The following is a 20,015-nucleotide window of genomic DNA, read 5'->3' as shown; positions in this document are numbered from 1 at the left end:
AGGGGACCAAACTATCATACCAAACAGATACATGTTCACATTCCATATGCCAATAAAAATAGTTAGACACGTTAATACAGTACCCTGCACAATAACAACAGCGAGGGAACAGGGAGAGGTGAGGAGTTTTACTTTTTTTTTAGCCTAACTATACTGTAGTGGGGGACTAAGGGTGAATATACACAGAAAGATTAACTGACAGATTATTTGCCAAAGATTTGAAACCAAAGCCAGAAACAGACTATAAACAAAGATCAGGTCATAAAGGAAAGCCTGAGATTTCTCCTCTTTTCATTTCTGCTTTGGCTTCAAATTATTGGCAGATAATCTTTCTGTGTAAATGGACCCTAAAGTGGGAACAATATGTTTGCCACGATTATGGTTTAGGCCAACATGGATCGGGAGTTTAACAGGAGGTGGAAAAGGTACTAGAAAGGCAAGGCACCTCCAATGTTTGTCTGGCCTTCATACCATATACAGACACTGTATGGCTATGTTCACACAGTTTTTTCTTTTTAAAAGAATGGACGCCGATTGCAATGAAATCAATATCAATTTTTTTCTGCCTGAGCAGCAATGCAATGAATTCAATGTAATGCCGCCTGCTGTGTGCAGACATTGTTATTTTATGAGAAAAAAACAAAACCAGAAAGTGCAACATCAAAAGACAGATGCAATCGCTTACCGTACATACTCACCGGTGTACACACCATAAAAACCTGTTCTATAGATATAAAAAAATGAGGATCTTAGCAAACTGATGAAAGTGTACCATGTCACCCTGTTAAGGTGTCCTCAGAGGCACGGTCCCAATATAGCATTCTCACACTAGCAACGACCTCTTCTGGGCTAAATAAGCCTACAACTGGGCAGATAGGAGCCAAATCTCTATTTCTAATATTCACAAGACATGGGTGGAGTGCAAGCCAACATCCCCCCAACATATAACAGAAAAAAAGGGGGACTTTGCTCTTATCTGCCCAGTTGTAGGCTTATTTAGCTCAGGAGAGGCCATTGCTAGTGTGAGAATGCTAGAGTAGGACCATGTCTCTAAGGACACCTTAACATGGTGACATGTACACCCTGATCAAGTAGTTTGCCAAGATCCTCAATTTTTAATATCTACAGAGCAGGTTCTTGTCGTGTGTACGCTTTGGGGGGGGGGGGGGGGGGTGTTGGGAATGTATAGTAAGCACTTGCACCTGCAGGTTTGCTTCTTTTGCCTGTACTTAAAGGACAAGTGCCATGAAAACCTTTTTCCCAGTAATTGAAGCACATTACAAAGTTATATAACTCTGTAATATGCTTCAATCACCTATCTGCCTCCCTTCCCTGTCTTTTCCCCCCTCCACCCCCCACCAGGAAGTGTCCTAGCTCACACAGACCTAATGACTGTCGTCACCGTCACCAAGCTCTTCTCTCAGCTCCTTCTCCTGTTACACTAGCCTCCCCCCTCCCCTGCCTTGTCAGGTGACTCAGCTTGCTCAGCTCCCATTGGCTGAACAACTGCAAGCCATCACTTGGACTGGGGAGGGGCGGCTGCTGTAACAGGACCTAGAGCAGCTCTCCTGCTGATGACTCATCCTCACAAGAAGGAGCTGCCTGGTGACGGTGATGACAGTAATCAGGTCTGTGGGAGTTAGGACACTTCCTGGTGGGGAGTAGAGGGTGGAAAAGACAGGGAAGGGAGGCAGATAGGTGATTGAAGCATATTACACTGTTATATAACTTTGTAATGTGCTTCAATTACTGGGGAAAAGTTTTTCATGGCACTTGACCTTTAAGCCACATGCAGCATGCAACCTACAGTGGTGCGGCCAATTTTTCCTTTTTATCATATTTTAACATTTGTTATGCCTAGTAAACAATAGCTGTTCGCACAATGTAAACTGACGGTGTTATAGCTGTCTGGACAGGGCCTACAACAGTAATTTTAGTCTTTGTATAGTGGCTCTTATTTAGTAACAGTATGGTGGTAATGTGTGGCCAAGACTGTAATATTTGGTAACAGTATAACAATCAATGACTAATAAATATATCTGGCCGTATAATTTGATAACAAGATATTATTTAGTCATTAGTGATATGTGGCAGCATTATCCGTCCCTGATATAGGTAATATTCTTCTTGGTACAACTGGTATAGCAATATTATTTGGCAACTATTATTCCTACAATATAAGCACATCCTACTACATGTAGTGGCGGTCTTACACCATTGCTATATAGCGGAAACTAGCCAAGAATGACTTCTGATGGGCCAAAGGTACTCTACTCCAGCACTGCTAAGAGTAAGGGCAAAATGTGTGTGTGTGTACACATACATATATATATATATATATATATATATATATACATACACATACATACACATATATACAGTATGTGTGTGTGTATATGTGTGTGTGTGTGTGTGTGTGCGTGTGTGTATATGTGTGTATGTGTGTATATGTGTGTATGTGTGTATATGTGTATATGTGTGTATGTGTGTATATGTGTATATGTGTGTATGTGTGTATATGTGTATATGTGTGTATGTGTGTATATGTGTGTATGTGTGTATATGTGTGTATATGTGTATATGTGTGTATATGTGTATGTGTGTGTATGTGTGTATGTGTGTATGTGTGTGTATGTGTGTATGTGTGTATATGTGTGTGTGTATATGTGTGTGTGTATATGTGTGTGTGTATATGTGTGTGTGTGTATATGTGTGTGTGTATATGTGTGTGTGTATATGTGTGTGTGTATATGTGTGTGTGTGTATATGTGTGTGTGTATATGTGTGTGTGTATATGTGTGTGTGTATATGTGTGTGTGTATATGTGTGTGTGTATATGTGTGTGTGTATATGTGTGTGTGTATATGTGTGTGTGTATATGTGTGTGTGTATATGTGTGTGTGTATATGTGTGTGTGACAATTTATCTAGGAACATTTGATCTCCTGATTGTAGTTGAGGTTATTGCAGCCAAATTTCCGGCTACATTAGGAAGGAATAATGAGCTCAATTACATGGAACTGAGAAATCACACTACTGAGATATGTAATGTGGGATATGGAAAGGACGTACAGTCAGGTGCTCGCCGCAGGAAGTAAGACGACAAGAGGGAAATCATCTCTGTCATCTCTTATTTGTTAGCAGCAATATACAGAACATTTGGAGCTTAATGCTTCCTGTATAATTTCTCTGCACTTGCGGATGGTTAGAAGCCAGAGACTGCAAATAATCAACCCCACTACAAATGATGGTAATTATGGAGCCCTCCAATACATATATACCAGGGAATGTAGATCTCATATAAAACAACTCATCATTTAAGTGTACCTAAATATGAAGGCTGGAGCAAAGCACAAAATAAAAGCAAATAGAAGTCCAGTATTTCCCCCCACTATATCTTGAAAGTGCTACAAGATATACTGTATATGCACCATACATAAAACATTTCTGCGCTGTCCTTGTTGTAGATAGGAATTGTAGTTTTGCAAAAACTGGAGTGTAAAAAGGTTCCCCAGCACCGACACCGTCCAATAGGATAAGGTGGGCACTCTTTTACTGATTAAGATGCACCATGGTACCGATACATTTCGGGCTCTTAATGCTTTTAATGAGCCCCTAAGAGCCACCTCCATGGACCAGTGCTGCATTGTAAACAGCCACCCTAAGCTATATGGATGGTGACAGATGTTGGAAGCCTTTATTTACCTTTGAGGGACCTTGTATTATTTTCAGCAGGCAGAGTGGCTTAGGTACACAGACCAGGCCCACCCCCCACTTCCAGCAATGTGTCCTGATCTAGCTGTTACTAGAGACAGATGTTCACTGGCAACAGGAGAGAAAATTGAAAGAAGGCCATCTAGTGGCCAATATATTTGTGTAGGGTTAGAAGTTAAGTGATGTACAAATAACTCGGAATCATATTTGCTATCAGTTGGAGGGCAATTGTTTAAAACCATGACCATTTTGATATTCATAAAATCTCAAGCAAATAGTCAGAATTACAGAATGTAAAAAAAATAAGATGGGATGGAGATGGATTTGGTCTTGTTAACGTCTCATTTCATATTCTAATATTGTCCTGATGAGCATAAAAGGCAATATTCTAAAAACATACTGAGTCAATATGCACAATTGCTTAGCTTACTCTGTTGATATCAATCTGTATAATGTCACCATGGTGCAGTGCTGTTTATCAGTAATACGACTCTGCAATTCGCTATTAAAATGTGCTACACTACATCTGACAACACAGATCTGAACAAAGCTATCAGTCCGCTCTCGCAGAACATGACAAGCAAACTAAGCTCCTAATTGCCCCCTGACAGTTCTTCAATTGACCCTTTGCAGAGTCTTGCAAGCAATGTTGTTTAATGTACAGTACGGGGAGAGCTGTCAGCATAAATAAGGATGGCACCGCTGCCTCACAGAGGTAATTAGTATATACATCTCTGCATTAACCCAATAAGTTACTTTTAGGTTTGCAAATACTATGTGACATACACTGGATAAATGCATTTCTATCTCGATGCACACTCCACATCTATATAGGAGATTTTTGGAGTAATACAAATACAATGAGTCAGTGTCACAGACTTTTCTATATAGTGTGCAATGCATAACTTGTAACATGACCACTAGCACCACACTGGAACATGTGCATATACAGCCAGAATAAATTAAGAAAGTGATTCTCAATGGATTACTAGTATTAGTGACCGGTCATTTTAGGTTACCATCCTCCTTGTATGCAGAGATATGTAGCGTCCCAGTACAGGTGTGCCACCAGGATATGCTTTCCTCCTGTAAAAAGGTATTTGTCAGTAGAGATGATCGAACAGGGCCGAAGTTCAGGTTCGTACGAACCCGAACCATCGGCATTTGACTCCTGCTGCCTTCCCGTTGTGTGGGGAAGGTGGAGAAAGCCTGAGTACCGCCTGGAAAACAGTGTTACCTAGGCTGTATCCCGGTTTTCTAGGCAGTTATCAGGCTGTCTCCACCTTCCCCATGGAACGGGAAGTCAGCGGGAGTCAAATGCTGATGGTTCTGTTCATACGAACCTGAACTTCGGCCCTGTTCGATCATCTCTGTCACGTGACACACTCTGGGTTGATGGGTGCCTTTCAACACCATCACCACTTGGTGTCACTCTCCTTTTCCCTTCAGCTGTGCACAAAGAACAAAGGGTTAACACTGCCAACTGTGAGGTTCTACCTATCAAACTCCTAAACCTCACCTCTTCTAGCACTTTCCCTACCAATAGGGAGGGGGGGATGTTACCCCCTATTTAGGAAGGCTAGCTCCTGGTGGGAAGGTCTTTAGTGGATGGTGAAGGACAGAGTTGGACCAAAACCGTTCCTGCTGAGACGTATAGCCAGGCCTAGCCTGAGGGCCAGAGCATGTGTCAGTAATAAAGCCTATAGATTTTTATGAAAGGCTTTGAGAGAACTACTATGCACTGCTAAACCCTCTGATGGGGAGACTATCACCTGAGTTCAACCTTACCTATGCCTGGGATCCTTTTACAGTCAGGACAATACAAAGCCAGGATTGATCCACAGTGGAGCAAATAGCATAAGCTGAAGTACTCCGTTGAACCTTGCTCGGCTTACTTGGGTAATCTTGAGAAGTTCGCTTTGCCCAGTTGTTCAAGTGTGGGACTCATACTACCAAACCTGGAATAAGGTGGTCTTCTTCACTAATCTCAACTGTCAGTACGAGTGTCTTCTTTTACACAGTCACTAAAACCATTCCATCAGAGTACTGCACTACTGAGGCAAGATCCCCAAGACAGCCCCCTAACTTACTCAACTCAACTTACAAAACACTAACTAACCCAATGCTAACACCTAGCAACCCCAGATTACAGCAGATACAGACCAATCTTACAATATTTTTCTCATGTAGTCCCAAAAATTTTATTGTACTGCAGGTAATCCCAAAGCGGTCGAGAACATATGGTCATTCAAAGCCTTGTATTCATGAATACAGCTACAGAACTGATGGAGGCAGAGCACAAAGTTAACTCTTCACAATTTAATCCCCATTCTCTTTGGAAAAGTAGGTAACCTCTAGTGTTAGGCAGACTGGCCAAACTGTTTGGGTTCGGCAATGTTCTCCAAACCCCAACACAAAGCATTTGACTCCCAACTGCTAAAGAAGTTGGATGCTGCCCTGGGAAGTCCTACAAAACATGGATACAGCCATAGTCTGTATCCATGTCTTTACGGCAGCCCTAGGGCTACATTCAACTTTAACAGCTGCCAGAAGTCAAAATGATGAGGGTTCGGGGTTATGTTGTGGAACCTGAACAGTTCAGCAAGTCCGCTCAACACCAGTAACCGCCCTTTTATATGATTTGTATATAAGATTTCTAACAGGCACCTTTGTACCTTCACGTTTTATATTAATCTTGGTTAAAAAACCAAATGTAAAAACAAAAACAGATTAAGGGGACGTTCACACCTACCGGATCCGCAGCGGATTTGACGCTGCGGATCCAGTACTGTGAATTTGAATGGGTCCGATACACGCAGCGGATCTGCTGCATGTATGGAACCCGTCCCCTTTAACCCCCGCGCCGCCGGCCGAAAGCCTGCCCGTCTGCAGCCCCGGTCCCCCACCCCAAGCACACATTACCAGCTCGGCGCCACAGCTTGATTCAGGCTCCCCTCGCTCTTCAGCCAATCAGGGCTGCCGTGCACTGATTGGCTGAAGAGGAGTGAGGGAAGCCGGGAGCTTCACACGGCCACGGCACTGAGCTGGTAATGTATGCTCGGAGCGGCCGGCGGACGGATCCGCTGCGTGTATGGGACCCATTCAAATTCACAGTACTGAAACCGCAGTGGATTCCGCTGCTAACACGCAGCATCAAATCCGCTGCGGATCCGGTAGGCGTGAACGTACCCTAAAGAATTTTCTCTAGTATAAAACATACTAGACAAGATGCATCAATGTGCAGTCAAAATTACAAATGAATATGGCCACTAGTGACATCGCTGGCATAAAGGCATTTGTTGCTCTATTCCTGAAGAGTCACTTTCAACTGAATTTGCTTCCCTCAGGATGCAGATACAGTTGAGTACAATGGTGGGGAATCAGCTTCCTGCTCTACAATTCACCCTATGAATACCGCCATGGGCGTCCTGTTGTCTTGTACATTGCAGGACTAAACTGCTCTGTAACCAAGAAAAAGGGACCGTATCGGACGATTGTACAGGAAGGAAAAGTCCTATAGAATTAGATGACCGGCCGCTCAGCCAATCATAGGCCAGGAGGTAATGTATGCCACTTAGGGCAAGAGCTGCACAGACATTGCTAATGATGTCCGTGCAGCCCTTGCTAAACGATTATCAAGCCGTGTAATAGGCACAGTAAAAAAGTAAAAAAACGATCTAGCAGCTCAGCACTCGTTTACATTATTGATTAGCCATCTAATGGGACCATAAGTTCACATGGCCATAGCCTGTGTTTCAAGCGCAATGGCTTTGAGATATAGTGACATGTCACTACTTTTCAGTGAATTTGCATTGAAGTCAAGCAGAGTTTAGGGCAGTAGCACTGCAGTCTTTTTGTAATGCATAAATGTGTTTTCTGGGTTCAAAACTGTTTAAAAGGTAATTCAGACCCATACCAGGTACAGAGATGCCTTTGTTGATGGCCGTTTGCAGAGTAAAAAGCATTTTCCCTTGTAAGTGCCACAGAAGTGATACTGAGCCACAGCATGCACGCTTTTTCGCCCACTTCTCCCTTTTTTGACTAATGTACAGGGATGGAAGCTCAACCCTGTACAGTCAGTCAAGACAGGGAGGAAGGAGGCATGCATGCTGTGGCTCAGCATCACTTCTTATCTCCCTATAATCTATCTGCCTGTGTCTGCAGCTCTGTACGTGGTACAGGTCTGACAGATTTCCTTTAATGCTCGTGTGACTGTACCCTATATTTAAAAAGCAAAAAAACAACAACTTTGTAATAACACTTTAGCACTGTGTGGAGCCCAGTGTAGAACACAAGGTCTGGATTAAGAAAATACTGTTTTCAAATGGATGCAGGGGAATAATCTGTTTTGGTGTACAGTTTCCAGGTATAAGGAACTGCCCAGGGGGGACAGTAGGTTACTCTGAAGTGGTATCAAGTGCACATTAAAGTGTCACTGTGGTTTAATTTTTTTTTGCAGAAATCAATAGTACAGGCAATTTTAAGAAACTGTAATTGCGTTTCTTAGCTGAAAAATTCATTTTTATCATGAAAAAGCAGTTTGAAGCTCCTCCCCTGTCTTCATGGTTTTCTATGGCAAGGGGAGGGGTGGAGGGAGATGAGGCACCAAAACAGGACAACAAAGTTAAATTACAGCAACATCGACAGGCTCTCTCCTCTGACAGTCAGCACTGACCTCTCGAACCTCTTATACTGGCTTTCACACAGGTCCCGCTGTGCAATCCTTTGTTCTCGTCTCTCTGCTGGCGACTAATCTCCCCCCTCCCCTCTCCATAAGTTAGACAGGCTCCATAGGCTCGATTGATGTAAAAGAGTCGAGATTTCCTGATAATGAGCAGTGGGTGAGAGAGAGGAGGGGAGGGGGGACCTGGGGAAAGTCTTGTTGAATGCAGATAATGGCATATTTGCCTAATAAACCCAATTACAAATTTTCTTAAAATCGCCTGGACTATTGATTTCTGCAAAAAACAACAACAACAACAAAAAAAAAAACGACAGTGACTAAGTATTAGCTGATCCAAAAGTCTGGCTCCAATTGATTCACTATTTATCTAATCCTGCATAACTCCTACAAAGTATATGGTACATATCACAGTTAGTGGGTACAATGCTACTGCTCTCTTTGCCTCCCCTAGTTTTGCCACTAAAGTAGACAACTGGTCTTCGAGCAACTACAAGAGCTGAGCCAAACTTACCCCCCTGCACCCTCAATTTACACGAGGCAGCGTAATGTAGTCAACAGGGTTATAAGAAATTAAAAACTAACAAAATGTAGGTCTTCATCCTTTTATTAACCTTTCTATTAAATTTCTGTACTATGCCCCCTCTTCTATTCAGCAATGTTATTTTAGCGGAGAATAAAACATGCAAAGACATTCTAGGACTCTGAGTGATGAGAATAGAATTAAACTAGGAGATCAAATATTAATAACTTTAGGGTATAATGTTCACCCTTAGGTCTTCAGGAAATAAAAAATAAAACTGCTGATAAAACATGCATTATCCCAAAGCCGTATCCACTGGGTACGACTGCAGAGATCAAAAACTACAAGTCTGAGGCTTTTCAGAATGAAAATTGCATCTTGGCCGTTGAGGAAAAAAAAAAGTGATCTATTATAGGTTTTTTATAAGTATGATAACTATTTTATGTATCAGGGACATCTATCTCTTAAATTACACTGGGAAAAGAGAAGAGAGGCGAAATAAATATATAAATAAAAAAAAATAAAAAAACCCCTCTCCACGGACAATGATAAAGTAGTTAGCGGATAATAAATATTTGTCAGGTCTTGTCACATCTGCACAAATTCCGCTATTAGTGAAGAGACGCTGCACAGATAGAAATAAATAGAGGCTAGAAAATCAATGCATCTTGAGCTCAAGCAGTTGCTAAACACACAGAAAAACATCTTTATCCAACAAGCAGTGCGCTGAGAAAATTCCCAAGTCTTGCCTCGCTGCAGCGAAGGAAAATTTAATCTTCCCAAATACTCATCAGGGCACTCCATCCTGCAGACCTGACAGCCCCACTTATAATTAATTATACAATTTCGATGGGAATATCGACTAAACCCAGCCATATATCATAGCAAAAGTCAATAGCCATGGACACATTCAATCATGTCCCAGCCAATGATTACTACTCTTAAAATACAATAATTATTTTCAGGAGCCAGCTCGAATTAAATTTCTGTCAGCCCGGTACAAGACCAGTGCTTGATGAAGGATGCAATGGATTTTTTTGGGTTGAATTCGGCCCAGGAACATTCATCCTTTAAGATAGGTAGTTTGTTTTTTAGCGATCATGGTGCTGCGTATTTAACTAGACCATGAAGATTAGATTATCTCCTCTGACTCATTATATCATTTATCTTTTTCTGGCTTCTGTGGCCAGGTATGAGGATTCTCTGCAAGCACAGAAGAGCTAGCGGCTTCTCCTTACAGCTATATGCTATGTAGTCTACAGATAAAATCCAACATATAAAGGGTGCTGCCTTAGGTCTATCAAAAAAGTGGTCCTGGATTAGAAAAATTGGGCAGACTTTTTCAAAAACAGCGCCACTCTTGTCCATGGGCAGTGTTTGGTATTACAGCATATATCACTAGAGATGAGCGAACCGGGTTCGGGTTTGAGTCGATCAGAACCCAAACGTTCGGTATTTGATTAGCGGAGGCTGCTGAAGTTGGACAAAGCTCTAAGGTTGTCTGGAAAACATGGATACAGCCAATGACTATATCCATGATTTCCACATAGCCTTAGGGCTTTATCCAACTTCAGCAGCCACCGCTAATCAAATGCTGAACGTTCAGGTTCGGATGGACTCAAGCATGCTCAAGGTTCGCTCATCTCTACATATCCTCATTTATGTTAAAAGGGTTTTCTTGTGAAGATGTTTAAAAGGCTATGGCACTGGAGTCCCAATGCTCACCACTTCCTGACATGCAAAAAATGCCTGCTCAGCCAATCAGTGGTGGAGGTGGGTTACTTTGTGTTTTTCTGTACACTTTTAAAGGAGTATTTTGCTCATAATTTATGCTATTGGCCTTGGGGAGAACAAGATAGCCTATTCTTACCTTTCAGTGCTCCTCAGGTGACCCCTTATGTAATTTTCAGATTCCATCTAACCGGTTCCACCTCCACTTTCAAAACTGATTGGTCTCGGTAGTGACAGTGCACTTAGCCAATCACTGACAGACAGGACTGAGCAGCGGCCAGTGATTGGCTGAGCGGGTTGTCACTACAAAGACCAATTTGACTCGGAAATGGAGGGTTTTTTTTGGCTAGGACCCGATGATGACTTAGGAGGATACCAAGCACACAATGGTAAGAATAGCCAGTTTATTATGCTCTCCCCAAGGCAGCAACATACTAAATGCTTTAGAAAGCAACACAGAAACAGATGCCCGCATCGTAGCAGCGTATAATAGCAATAAGCAGGTGTTGCATTTTTGGCAATAAAGCAGGTCCCTGGGTTTTGGCTTCAACAAACCCTTAAAAGACTCAACTGGTGAGTGTGACCCATTTTCTATTTGTACACATATTAAATGTTTTAGTTTTAGCGGAATATCCCCATAAGGCATACTGTCCTTCTGACATTTTAGCTGCAAAACATATTTAACTTGAAAAGGAGCCAAGTTGTAATACCAGACGCAGACGGTGGTCAAAAGTAGCGCTGTTTCTGAGGTGAAAAAAAATTGTTCTCTGATCTGACAAATGTTTAAAGTGAACAAAGACAAGCGTAAGAAGTGTGTCTCAATGGATAAAATATGACCAGGCCAAGTACACGTCCCGCAATCCGGTATGAATGCAGGATTTTTGGGCATTGTATGGTAAGTCAGATGCAATGGATCTTGCGTGTTGCTCATGGCATTCCACCCAGGATAGTACCCCCATAGGAAAGGGGGTCCCACTTACATTGGTGACCTAGTCTTTGCCTGTACAGATTCATATTGTAAACATATCCATAACATTATAAAAAAACACCTCTGGTCTAGTGGAATAGGGCCGTATAGGCCACATATCCCACTGTATGCTAGTAGAGTTGTTGGATCCTAGGCCACCGTGTATCACTTGCATAGCCAAAATCCATTTGTGTTAAAGGGGTTGTCCAGCGAAAATTTTTCTTTCAAATCAACTGGTGTCAGAAAGTTATATAGATTTGTAATTTACTTCTATTAAAAAAAATCTCAAGTCTTCCCATACTTATCAGCTGCTTTATGTCCTGCAGGAAATGTTTTATTTTCAGTCTGACACAGTACTCTCTGCTGCCATCTCTGTCTGAAACAGGACCTGTCCTGAGCAGGAGGGGTTTTCTATAGGGATTCATATAAAACAAAGAGAGTTCGTGTCCCGGCCAGAGATGTCAGCAGAAAGCACAGTGTCTACATTTTAATAAAACATTTCCTGCAGGATATACAGCAGCTGATAAGTATGGGAAGACTTGAGATTTAATAGAAATAAATTACAAATCTATACAACTTTCTGATATCAGTTGATTTGAAATAAAAAGATTATCTCTGGACAACCCCTTAATCCTTTCCATATGGGAAACAAAATAACCCTGTAAATGTTCCCATGTTTGTCAATGGGACAGCTCCTGTTTATTGTTGCCCATGTTCACAGGTCCTTCTGTAAAGCATATCCCTAAATAGAGTTCAAGCAAGACAGCTGCCCCCATATTAATGTAAAAAGATAATTAAAATTAGAACACAAGACCTCCCCCCGCCCCCCCTAAAAACAACAAAAAAAACAAAACAGGTTTGAGTAATTGAAGACTTACCGCAGTGCCATTGTTATCTCTAAAAACTTCTTGATTAAAATAATCAAATAATTTTTTTTCTATTTGTAGCACGACCTGGCAGAAAGAGGGAATGAAAAGAACGTTGTTAGAGAGCAGTCAAAATTGAGAGTATCCACAAAATAGAACATAAAGGCGTGTGCCTTTATATTTTTTGTTTTATGAACATAAGTTTTGGAAAGTGTGGTCACGTTGTACATTTTATTGGTTGCAAGTTTATTTTCAGGCTACAAAAATCTGAAAACTACTAATGAACCGGAGCATATGATACATATAATATTTAACATATTTCTGTCATTCAAAGAAACTTTTGTCATAGCGACATAGCAAAAGTTTTGATCTGAGTTTTCAGCTTCGGACAGATCACGAGGACGAGACAGAAGTCGTCAGCGCTTAGTGCATTCCATCCTGTGTCACATGACCAGGATAGACTCAACACAAGACTAGGGGGCCCTCGAGGTCTCAGAGCGAGGAGAGGAATATGCAGCAGCACAGTGTCAGACTGGGGTATCTGGAGCCCACCAGAGGAAATGATCCTGGGGGCCCACTAATGAAGAACCAGTGAGAAACAGCATGTCAGTCCGTGTTTGTGCAGGTTCTGAGCTGGGGGCCCACCGGAGGATCCTCTGGTGGGCCAGTCCGACACTGCAGCAGCATGATTGTCTCCCCACTTATTCAGTCAGGGTCTGAAGACACAGATCCAGCCAGATATGAAGTTTTAATGAGCGACTGGTGCACTTTAAGCTACATAACCAACCATTTTTTCATGCAGTATATACCCATGTATAGGTAGGGGGGGACCACCAGACAGACATGCAATAGACTAAATATTTATGGCACGATAACCAAGAATAGATTACGGCAATAACACACCATCAAAAACCAAACCACTAAACTATTACAAAGAATAATTTGATTGATTATTAAAATATCAAAAATAAAAATAAATAATGAGTGCAACCAACAGATGAGCTACAACTGAAAAACAAGGGGGAGGGGGGCATACAATGTGAATGGCAGATGATAAAATGCTAAAGTGCAAAAGTATATACTTGTAGTGATTGGTAGGTAAGCCATCCAGATGTGGCCCCCACCTCAATCACTACAGGTATATACTTTTGCACTTTAGCATTTTCTTTTGCACATGCTCTAATGCTGTAGGTTTGCACATTGCCTTTTGTAAATCTGACCGTTATGGATGAATTTTTTCTTACATGAACATAACATTGTGTATACTATTACAGTCATCCGCTATCCACATTGTATGCTCCTGACTTGTAGGCTGGCCACCTCCTTGTTGATCAGTCGTGGATCATCTGTTTTTGCATCTATTATTTTTATATATCTTTATTTGGATATTTTAATAAATGTATTACTTAATGTATTAATAAGTATTACTTTAGAGGTTTTGTTTTAAGGCAGTAGCTGCGTGAAAAGAATAAGGGTTTATTCATATTGGAGCTCCAATGCAGAATCTACTTCGACAGAAGAACCCACACGGACACGTAAACAGACATGATGGAAACCTGATGGACCCCATTAAAGTCAATGGGATCCATTAAGGTCACATTTTCACATCAAATGTGACTACATACCTTGCGATCATTCTCAGATTCTCGGAATACCAACTTGTCTACTGTGCTGCTGTCTGTTGCATGGACAGTCTGCATTGTAGTTTTTGCACAAAGTGTCTGAAAGAAAAAAAAAAAGTTTTAGGCAAAGTTAGCACAGATGTGATGGCATAATATTTAAAGACTGGAAATGAAAGAACACCAATAATCCAGAACTTCTCCATAACATAATAAGGCCTTCTAAGAGAAAGCTGTTTTTCACACAAAGACATATATAGCTCAGGCGTTCTGGCCCCGGTCCAAACCTACGGTTTAATTGTAGTATTACCAGCATTTTATTAACTTGTGATTAAAATGTTTTGCTGAATTAATTACGTTTGCCAACAAATGACTGGATTATATAGTGGGCAGAACACCCCGAGGGCATTGGCTTGTGGTCTATGGTCTGTTCCTTTCATAGCCTTCTCTTTCAATAAACAAAATCAACGTAAAAATTTTGCAATACCCATTTTTTCCTTAACCATCTGCGCCCCCCTGCACATTCAAATGCCGGGATTCACAAGCGAGCGGTTCCCAAGAGCGTTCCTCTCTGATACCAGGCATTGAAATTCAAAGCACAGATTAGCTAATCGGGTCAAGCCCAAAAAGAAGGCCTTTGGACTTCTGTGTCACAAATCAGTCTGGTCGCCTTTAAACAGCACACAAGATTAGAACAAGCATTAGGAACAAGCCAGAGGGGCAAACCGGACGCTTTCTAAAGCTGGTTTGTAAAGCCCTAACAAATCGCTCCATCTTTCACTCATTTAAACTTTCCAAATGAGGGTCAATATGCTCTCCTAGCATCCACATGCTAATGCGCTTAAGTGCGCTTAAGCAGCTTTGCAGAGTGAAAGGGCCAAAAAAGGCCTCCCAAAACACAAGGGAGAGCTCCTGCCACTGCCGCAGTCATTGTAGCCATCAGAGAGCAGTGGCAATTCAAGAAATTCATGATTTCTGTCCCTTAAAAGCATCTGCTTCAGAAGGCATTTCCCCTGCCGCAGCTTTATCTCTTGGCCCTCTTCGTAAGCTCTAGAAACTTAGCAACTTCTGCAAAGCAGCGGAGAGGGAGAACTACATGCATGGGCTTTTTTCTTCTTCTGTGTGGTCAAAGAAAAAAAAAAAAAAAAGTTACAAAATGACGTGAAATCCATTCGATTATACCAAGGTTCATTTCATATGCAATCGGGGCATTGTTCTTTTGAACTGCTGCAGTCGCGGGCAACCAAGCAGAACATTTTCGAGAGCCCGATCGACCGCTTATCAAAAGGATCTGATTTCAAGTATTTACCAAATAATATAATATTGTAGTCAAGCAGCTGAACAAAATAAGAGAATTCCCTATGAAATAAGGGACGATTGTCTTAATATCCTCTTAAGTTTTTGATTCACTTTAAGATATGGGGCAAAGGAAATTACTAAAATGAATGATTTAGTAGAGGATAAAACTATGGAAACTTCCAGCACCAGTATAGAAAAAGCTTGGCATGGCATCAGAGCAGGTGTTGGTACAGTCATGTCAGCAACAGCCAGGGCTGGATCAGCTTTGCGGAGCAAAGAGACAGATGCTATTTTATCGATGGGACACGTAGGAGACAGCAGTAGTTAATAAGTATAATGTACCTGGTAGAGTTATAAAGGGAGATAAAATACAGAAGACTTACTATATTAGTTTAGTGGTTTGAACCCATGTCAATGGAAGTCACAGTAACGTACAAGTTCAGATCAGTGGGGGTGTGAATACCGAAATCTCTGATCCCTGGAACTTACTGGCAAATGCTCAGCCAAGTGTTATGTCACCTTTGGCTTAACACGGGAGAACAGAAGAATGATGCATATGGGTGCATGGAGAGTCTATGGCTCATACAGGTCCAGTGCCTAAAGCAGAGCTGGTGCACGGTAAACCAACGCAAAGCGGGAATCAGGCAGCGTTTTGTAAAAAGGACCATGCCCCCGGGATTCCCACACCGATCCAGTAATGTAGAAGGAAAAATGGTACATTCACTTTAAATGAGGGTGAATTGGTGAGGAAATTGGACAAATGGAGAAAATTCGGGCAAATTAGATCCCGTAGCACTTTGTATGAGATCTCTGCAGCTAAGTGAGTGACTACTTTCTATGCAGGTCAGTGGAGGGAGAAAGGAGAAATTAGAAGTGCTAAATAAGGAGGTAATCTCATTTTGTGGTATAACTCCATTAAAGAGTACAAAAATTAATATCAGCAAACTATCTGCAAAACATGCCTGCTGTTCAGTAATAAAAACATGATAGTTTAAAGGGGTTGTCCCAACACCAATATAAATCCCTAACCCCAAAAGGATAAGGGATATATGCAGTGTCAGACTGGCCCATCAGACGCCCCCAGCTTTAGAACCTGCACTAACACTGACTGGTTCTTCATTGGTGGGCCCCAGGATGATTTCCTCTGGTGGGCCCCAGATTCCCCCAGTACGATACTGGATATATGTATGATTTGCTGGCATTCTAACCAATCCCATAGAGTCCTAATACCAATAAATGGTGCAGCAATACATGCAAGACAGCTGTGCTATTAAAAAAAAAAAGGGGGGGGGGGGGGGGCTTTTTTTTTTTTTTTTTTAAAGGCTTAACTGCATCAAGAACTAAGTAGAAATCCTATTACACACGCAGATTTATCTGACAGATCATTGAAGCCAAAGCCAGGAACATACTATAAACAGTACAGGTCATAAAGGAAAGATTGAGATTTCTTCTCTTTACAAATCCATTCCTGACTTTGGCTTCAAAAATCTGTCAGATAAATCTGTGTGTAATGGGGCCTATAGAGACATGGATTTCATATGAATGGGAAGTATCAAGGAATGACCTCTCCTACTTCCTGGATTCTTTGCTTGCGTTGACTCAACTCTGATTTAAAGACATTTATTTTAAAAAAACTGGCCCAAGGCTAGGTTCAAAGATTGAGAGGAATGGGAACCTTTTTTGAAATCTTATTGAAATTTATCAATAATTATATATATATATATATATATATATATATATATATATATATATTTCAAAAATTGGGGCAAAAATAGATTCCATATCAAGTATGACAAAAGATGTGAGACAAAGTTCTAAGCAAGACAGTAACACTGTAAAATACAATGTATGAGCCAAAAATGCAAAAGTTCCAGCAATCACATGTTGGGTTTTATTTGGGGTACGGATACATTTTACAGCGGTTTACAGCAAAAATGCATTTTTACACTCATTTGAATAAACATGTTAAAAACATGCAATTTCCAGTGATTTCGCAAGACCGACTAAACTGTAGTAGTATCACAAAAGCATCACAAATAAAACACAATGTGTGAACAGTGTCTTATGTCATAGTCATTTTGTGTCTGTAATTGTCAAAGACATAAGATTTAGTAATAGACATTTTTGGGCCATGAAATGACGAAATGTGTCCATATTTTGGAACACATTCCAGGATAAAACTCCAGCAAAAATCTTGGCTTTAACTTTTGCAGTAACTCAATAATACCTACTGAAAAGTAACAAAACAAAAACAAAAAAAACATTAAAATTTGGCAAAAAAAAAAAAAAAATGCTTAAAACGCCTGAAAGGTTGAAAGGTTAAGACTTTCTTCCTAAAAACAAAAAAAATCTTTTTGATGGTCGAAGTGATCCCCTCAAAAAACAGTGCACACACAGCTTTAGAGTAAACGTTTAGCTGTAGATCTGAGGTCTACGAGCCTTTACCAGCCACGACTACCAGACTGCTCTCTATTGGTCGTACAGATAATTGAATGAAGGAATTAGCGGCAACTGGGGGGCAATAGAAATGCACAAGGCTTGAAGGAGGAACACTTGAGAACTTAAAAAAACCAAATCTGATCAAAGAATTCTGTAATGAGATCACAGACTTCTGAGCCGCTCCTAAATTAATCACAATTGAGATCTTAAGAGTCTGGGAAGGAAAAGGGGTTTTCTGTGCAATAAAAGGTAAAAGGGCTAATGTATATAAAATATACGCTTGAGGGAGCAGGGGGTTAACTCCTACATTGCTGGTCAAGCTCCATGGCACCCATACTCTAGCCACCCAAGAGAGAAAGGGATAAAAAGTTTATTTGGTTTTATAGACTTTGCCTTTTACTTAGCACATGTATGCTTCTAGATTATGGAAGGGAACTGGAATGTCCAGTAGGTATGTACAGGTAGGTTAAAGAAATCAGTTTAAGTTCAGTTCCCACACAGTATTTTGGAGTTTTTAAAAAATACGGCTGTTATTTGCCATTAAATGATGGTGTGAACATGAGTGTGTGAACATAGCCTCTGTGTTTAATACACTCCGGGTTTTGGTTGCAAAATACTGAGCAAAAATACTGTGTTTGAATATAAATATGTGTTATGACATTTATATATATATATATATATATATATATATATATATATATATATATATATATATATATATAGATAGATAGATATAGACACACACTGGAGTTCAGGGGTTCTCTCCTTTTGGTCCATACATTGGGAGGCATAGGTAGATACTGGAGTACTGACTACAATTTAAATATTGGGCAACAAGAAAACGACTAGAAGTGGCCAGTTCTGGACCCTGATGTTTTGCCTGTTCATTAAAGTTTATCCAGCGGTGCATGGCTGCCCATGGGGTTTTCCTGTCTCAGCCAGTGATTGGCTGAGCGGGCTGTCCCTCCTGAGAAGAAATAGTCTCAGAAAAAGCAGAGCTGCAGTCAATGTGGGACACCGGAGAGGCTGCATTGGGACAACGGGGGGAGTGCGGAGCAATAGGCATAACATTTATTATGTTTACCAACAGTATATATTAAAAAAATTTAACTTTGGATAATCCCTTTAAAACTACAGCAAATGATGTAAAATGGTAACACTGAACTCTACTGCAACTCTACAGAGTTGCTTTTGTAAAGATGAAAATTTGTAGAATTGTGTAAAAATCATAAATTATTGTACTCTAAACTAAATTGCTAATCCGTTATACCATCACTCCTCCCCTTAAATCTTCCTAAGGAAGTCTGGTTGTGTTAAGCTTACTCCTAACTTACGTAACAACTTTAGGGGGAAAGTGGCGGACCACCAAGATGCCCAATAAAGCAAACGGAGGACACCCCCATATAGAACACTTCTAGGGTTACAAACCTGGGCAATTATGTATATTTTAGGAAATTGGTCAAAAAGTGTGCCAGAAAGCATTAACCATTTAATAAAGTGCCTAATCTCATCCTTTCCCTTTATTTCCCCATCCCGGTTTCCGCCAGGCTATTTTGTTTCCTAATCAGACAGATTGCACAATCATTTCTTGCCGCAGACATCACTGAGCGGCAGCAAATAGACCGAGCAGATACATAAAACAGTTGTTCATCTGGACTCCTGGACATGGAGACGTGTTCATCTGCAGCCACATATTGCAAAGTGCTTTTCATCCCTGCAGCAAAGCAAGAGCAAAATGTAAAGTACAGATGTCAAATAACCCTCTATGGGTGAGGTTATTCCCAGAGACATACGAGCCATGGTGCACAGCACTCTGTATGGGTATTTATATCCACCTCATGGCTTTGCCAAAGCAAATCATCAACTAGGATCATCAAAAACATGGATATCCCTTTCTCCCTTCCCGGTACCATTGACTGGAGACTACTTCATAATCTTCCTATCATAGATGATTATTTTTTCTCCAGCCTAACGTATAGCTATGAAAGCAGGGACGTATTGGCTTATATTTGCTTTTAAAAAGGTGCAATTAAGGGTCAATTGATCTTTTTCTCCCCAAGAAATAGCAGAACTCTTGTCCACAGGCCGTATCTAGTAATACAGCAAAAAGGGGCTAAGCTGCAATACCGGGCACAGCCTATAGGTGAGAACTGTGCAGAGTGCAACATAAAACGCAT

At 40.9% G+C, this 20,015-nt stretch overlaps 1 protein-coding gene across 2 annotated transcripts in view; it reads right to left on the bottom strand.

Annotated features, from left to right (window-relative positions):
- INPP5A (inositol polyphosphate-5-phosphatase A) overlaps positions 1 to 20,015 on the bottom strand; it is a 265,474-nt gene that overhangs the window by 29,779 nt on the left and 215,680 nt on the right. For both annotated transcript variants that reach the window (XM_069980070.1, XM_069980069.1), the window contains exons 10-11: positions 14,107 to 14,202; positions 12,494 to 12,568 (exon numbers count right to left, since the gene is read on the bottom strand). In XM_069980070.1, the coding sequence (XP_069836171.1) occupies positions 12,494 to 12,568; positions 14,107 to 14,202 (171 nt within the window). The remainder of the gene's footprint in view (positions 1 to 12,493; positions 12,569 to 14,106; positions 14,203 to 20,015) is intronic.

Source organism: Dendropsophus ebraccatus, chromosome 8 (assembly GCF_027789765.1).
Source record: "Dendropsophus ebraccatus isolate aDenEbr1 chromosome 8, aDenEbr1.pat, whole genome shotgun sequence".
NCBI classification, from domain to species: domain Eukaryota; kingdom Metazoa; phylum Chordata; class Amphibia; order Anura; family Hylidae; genus Dendropsophus; species Dendropsophus ebraccatus.
The sequence above is the reverse complement of the archived record's forward strand: the minus strand, read 5'-3'. Positions and strand labels throughout refer to the sequence as shown.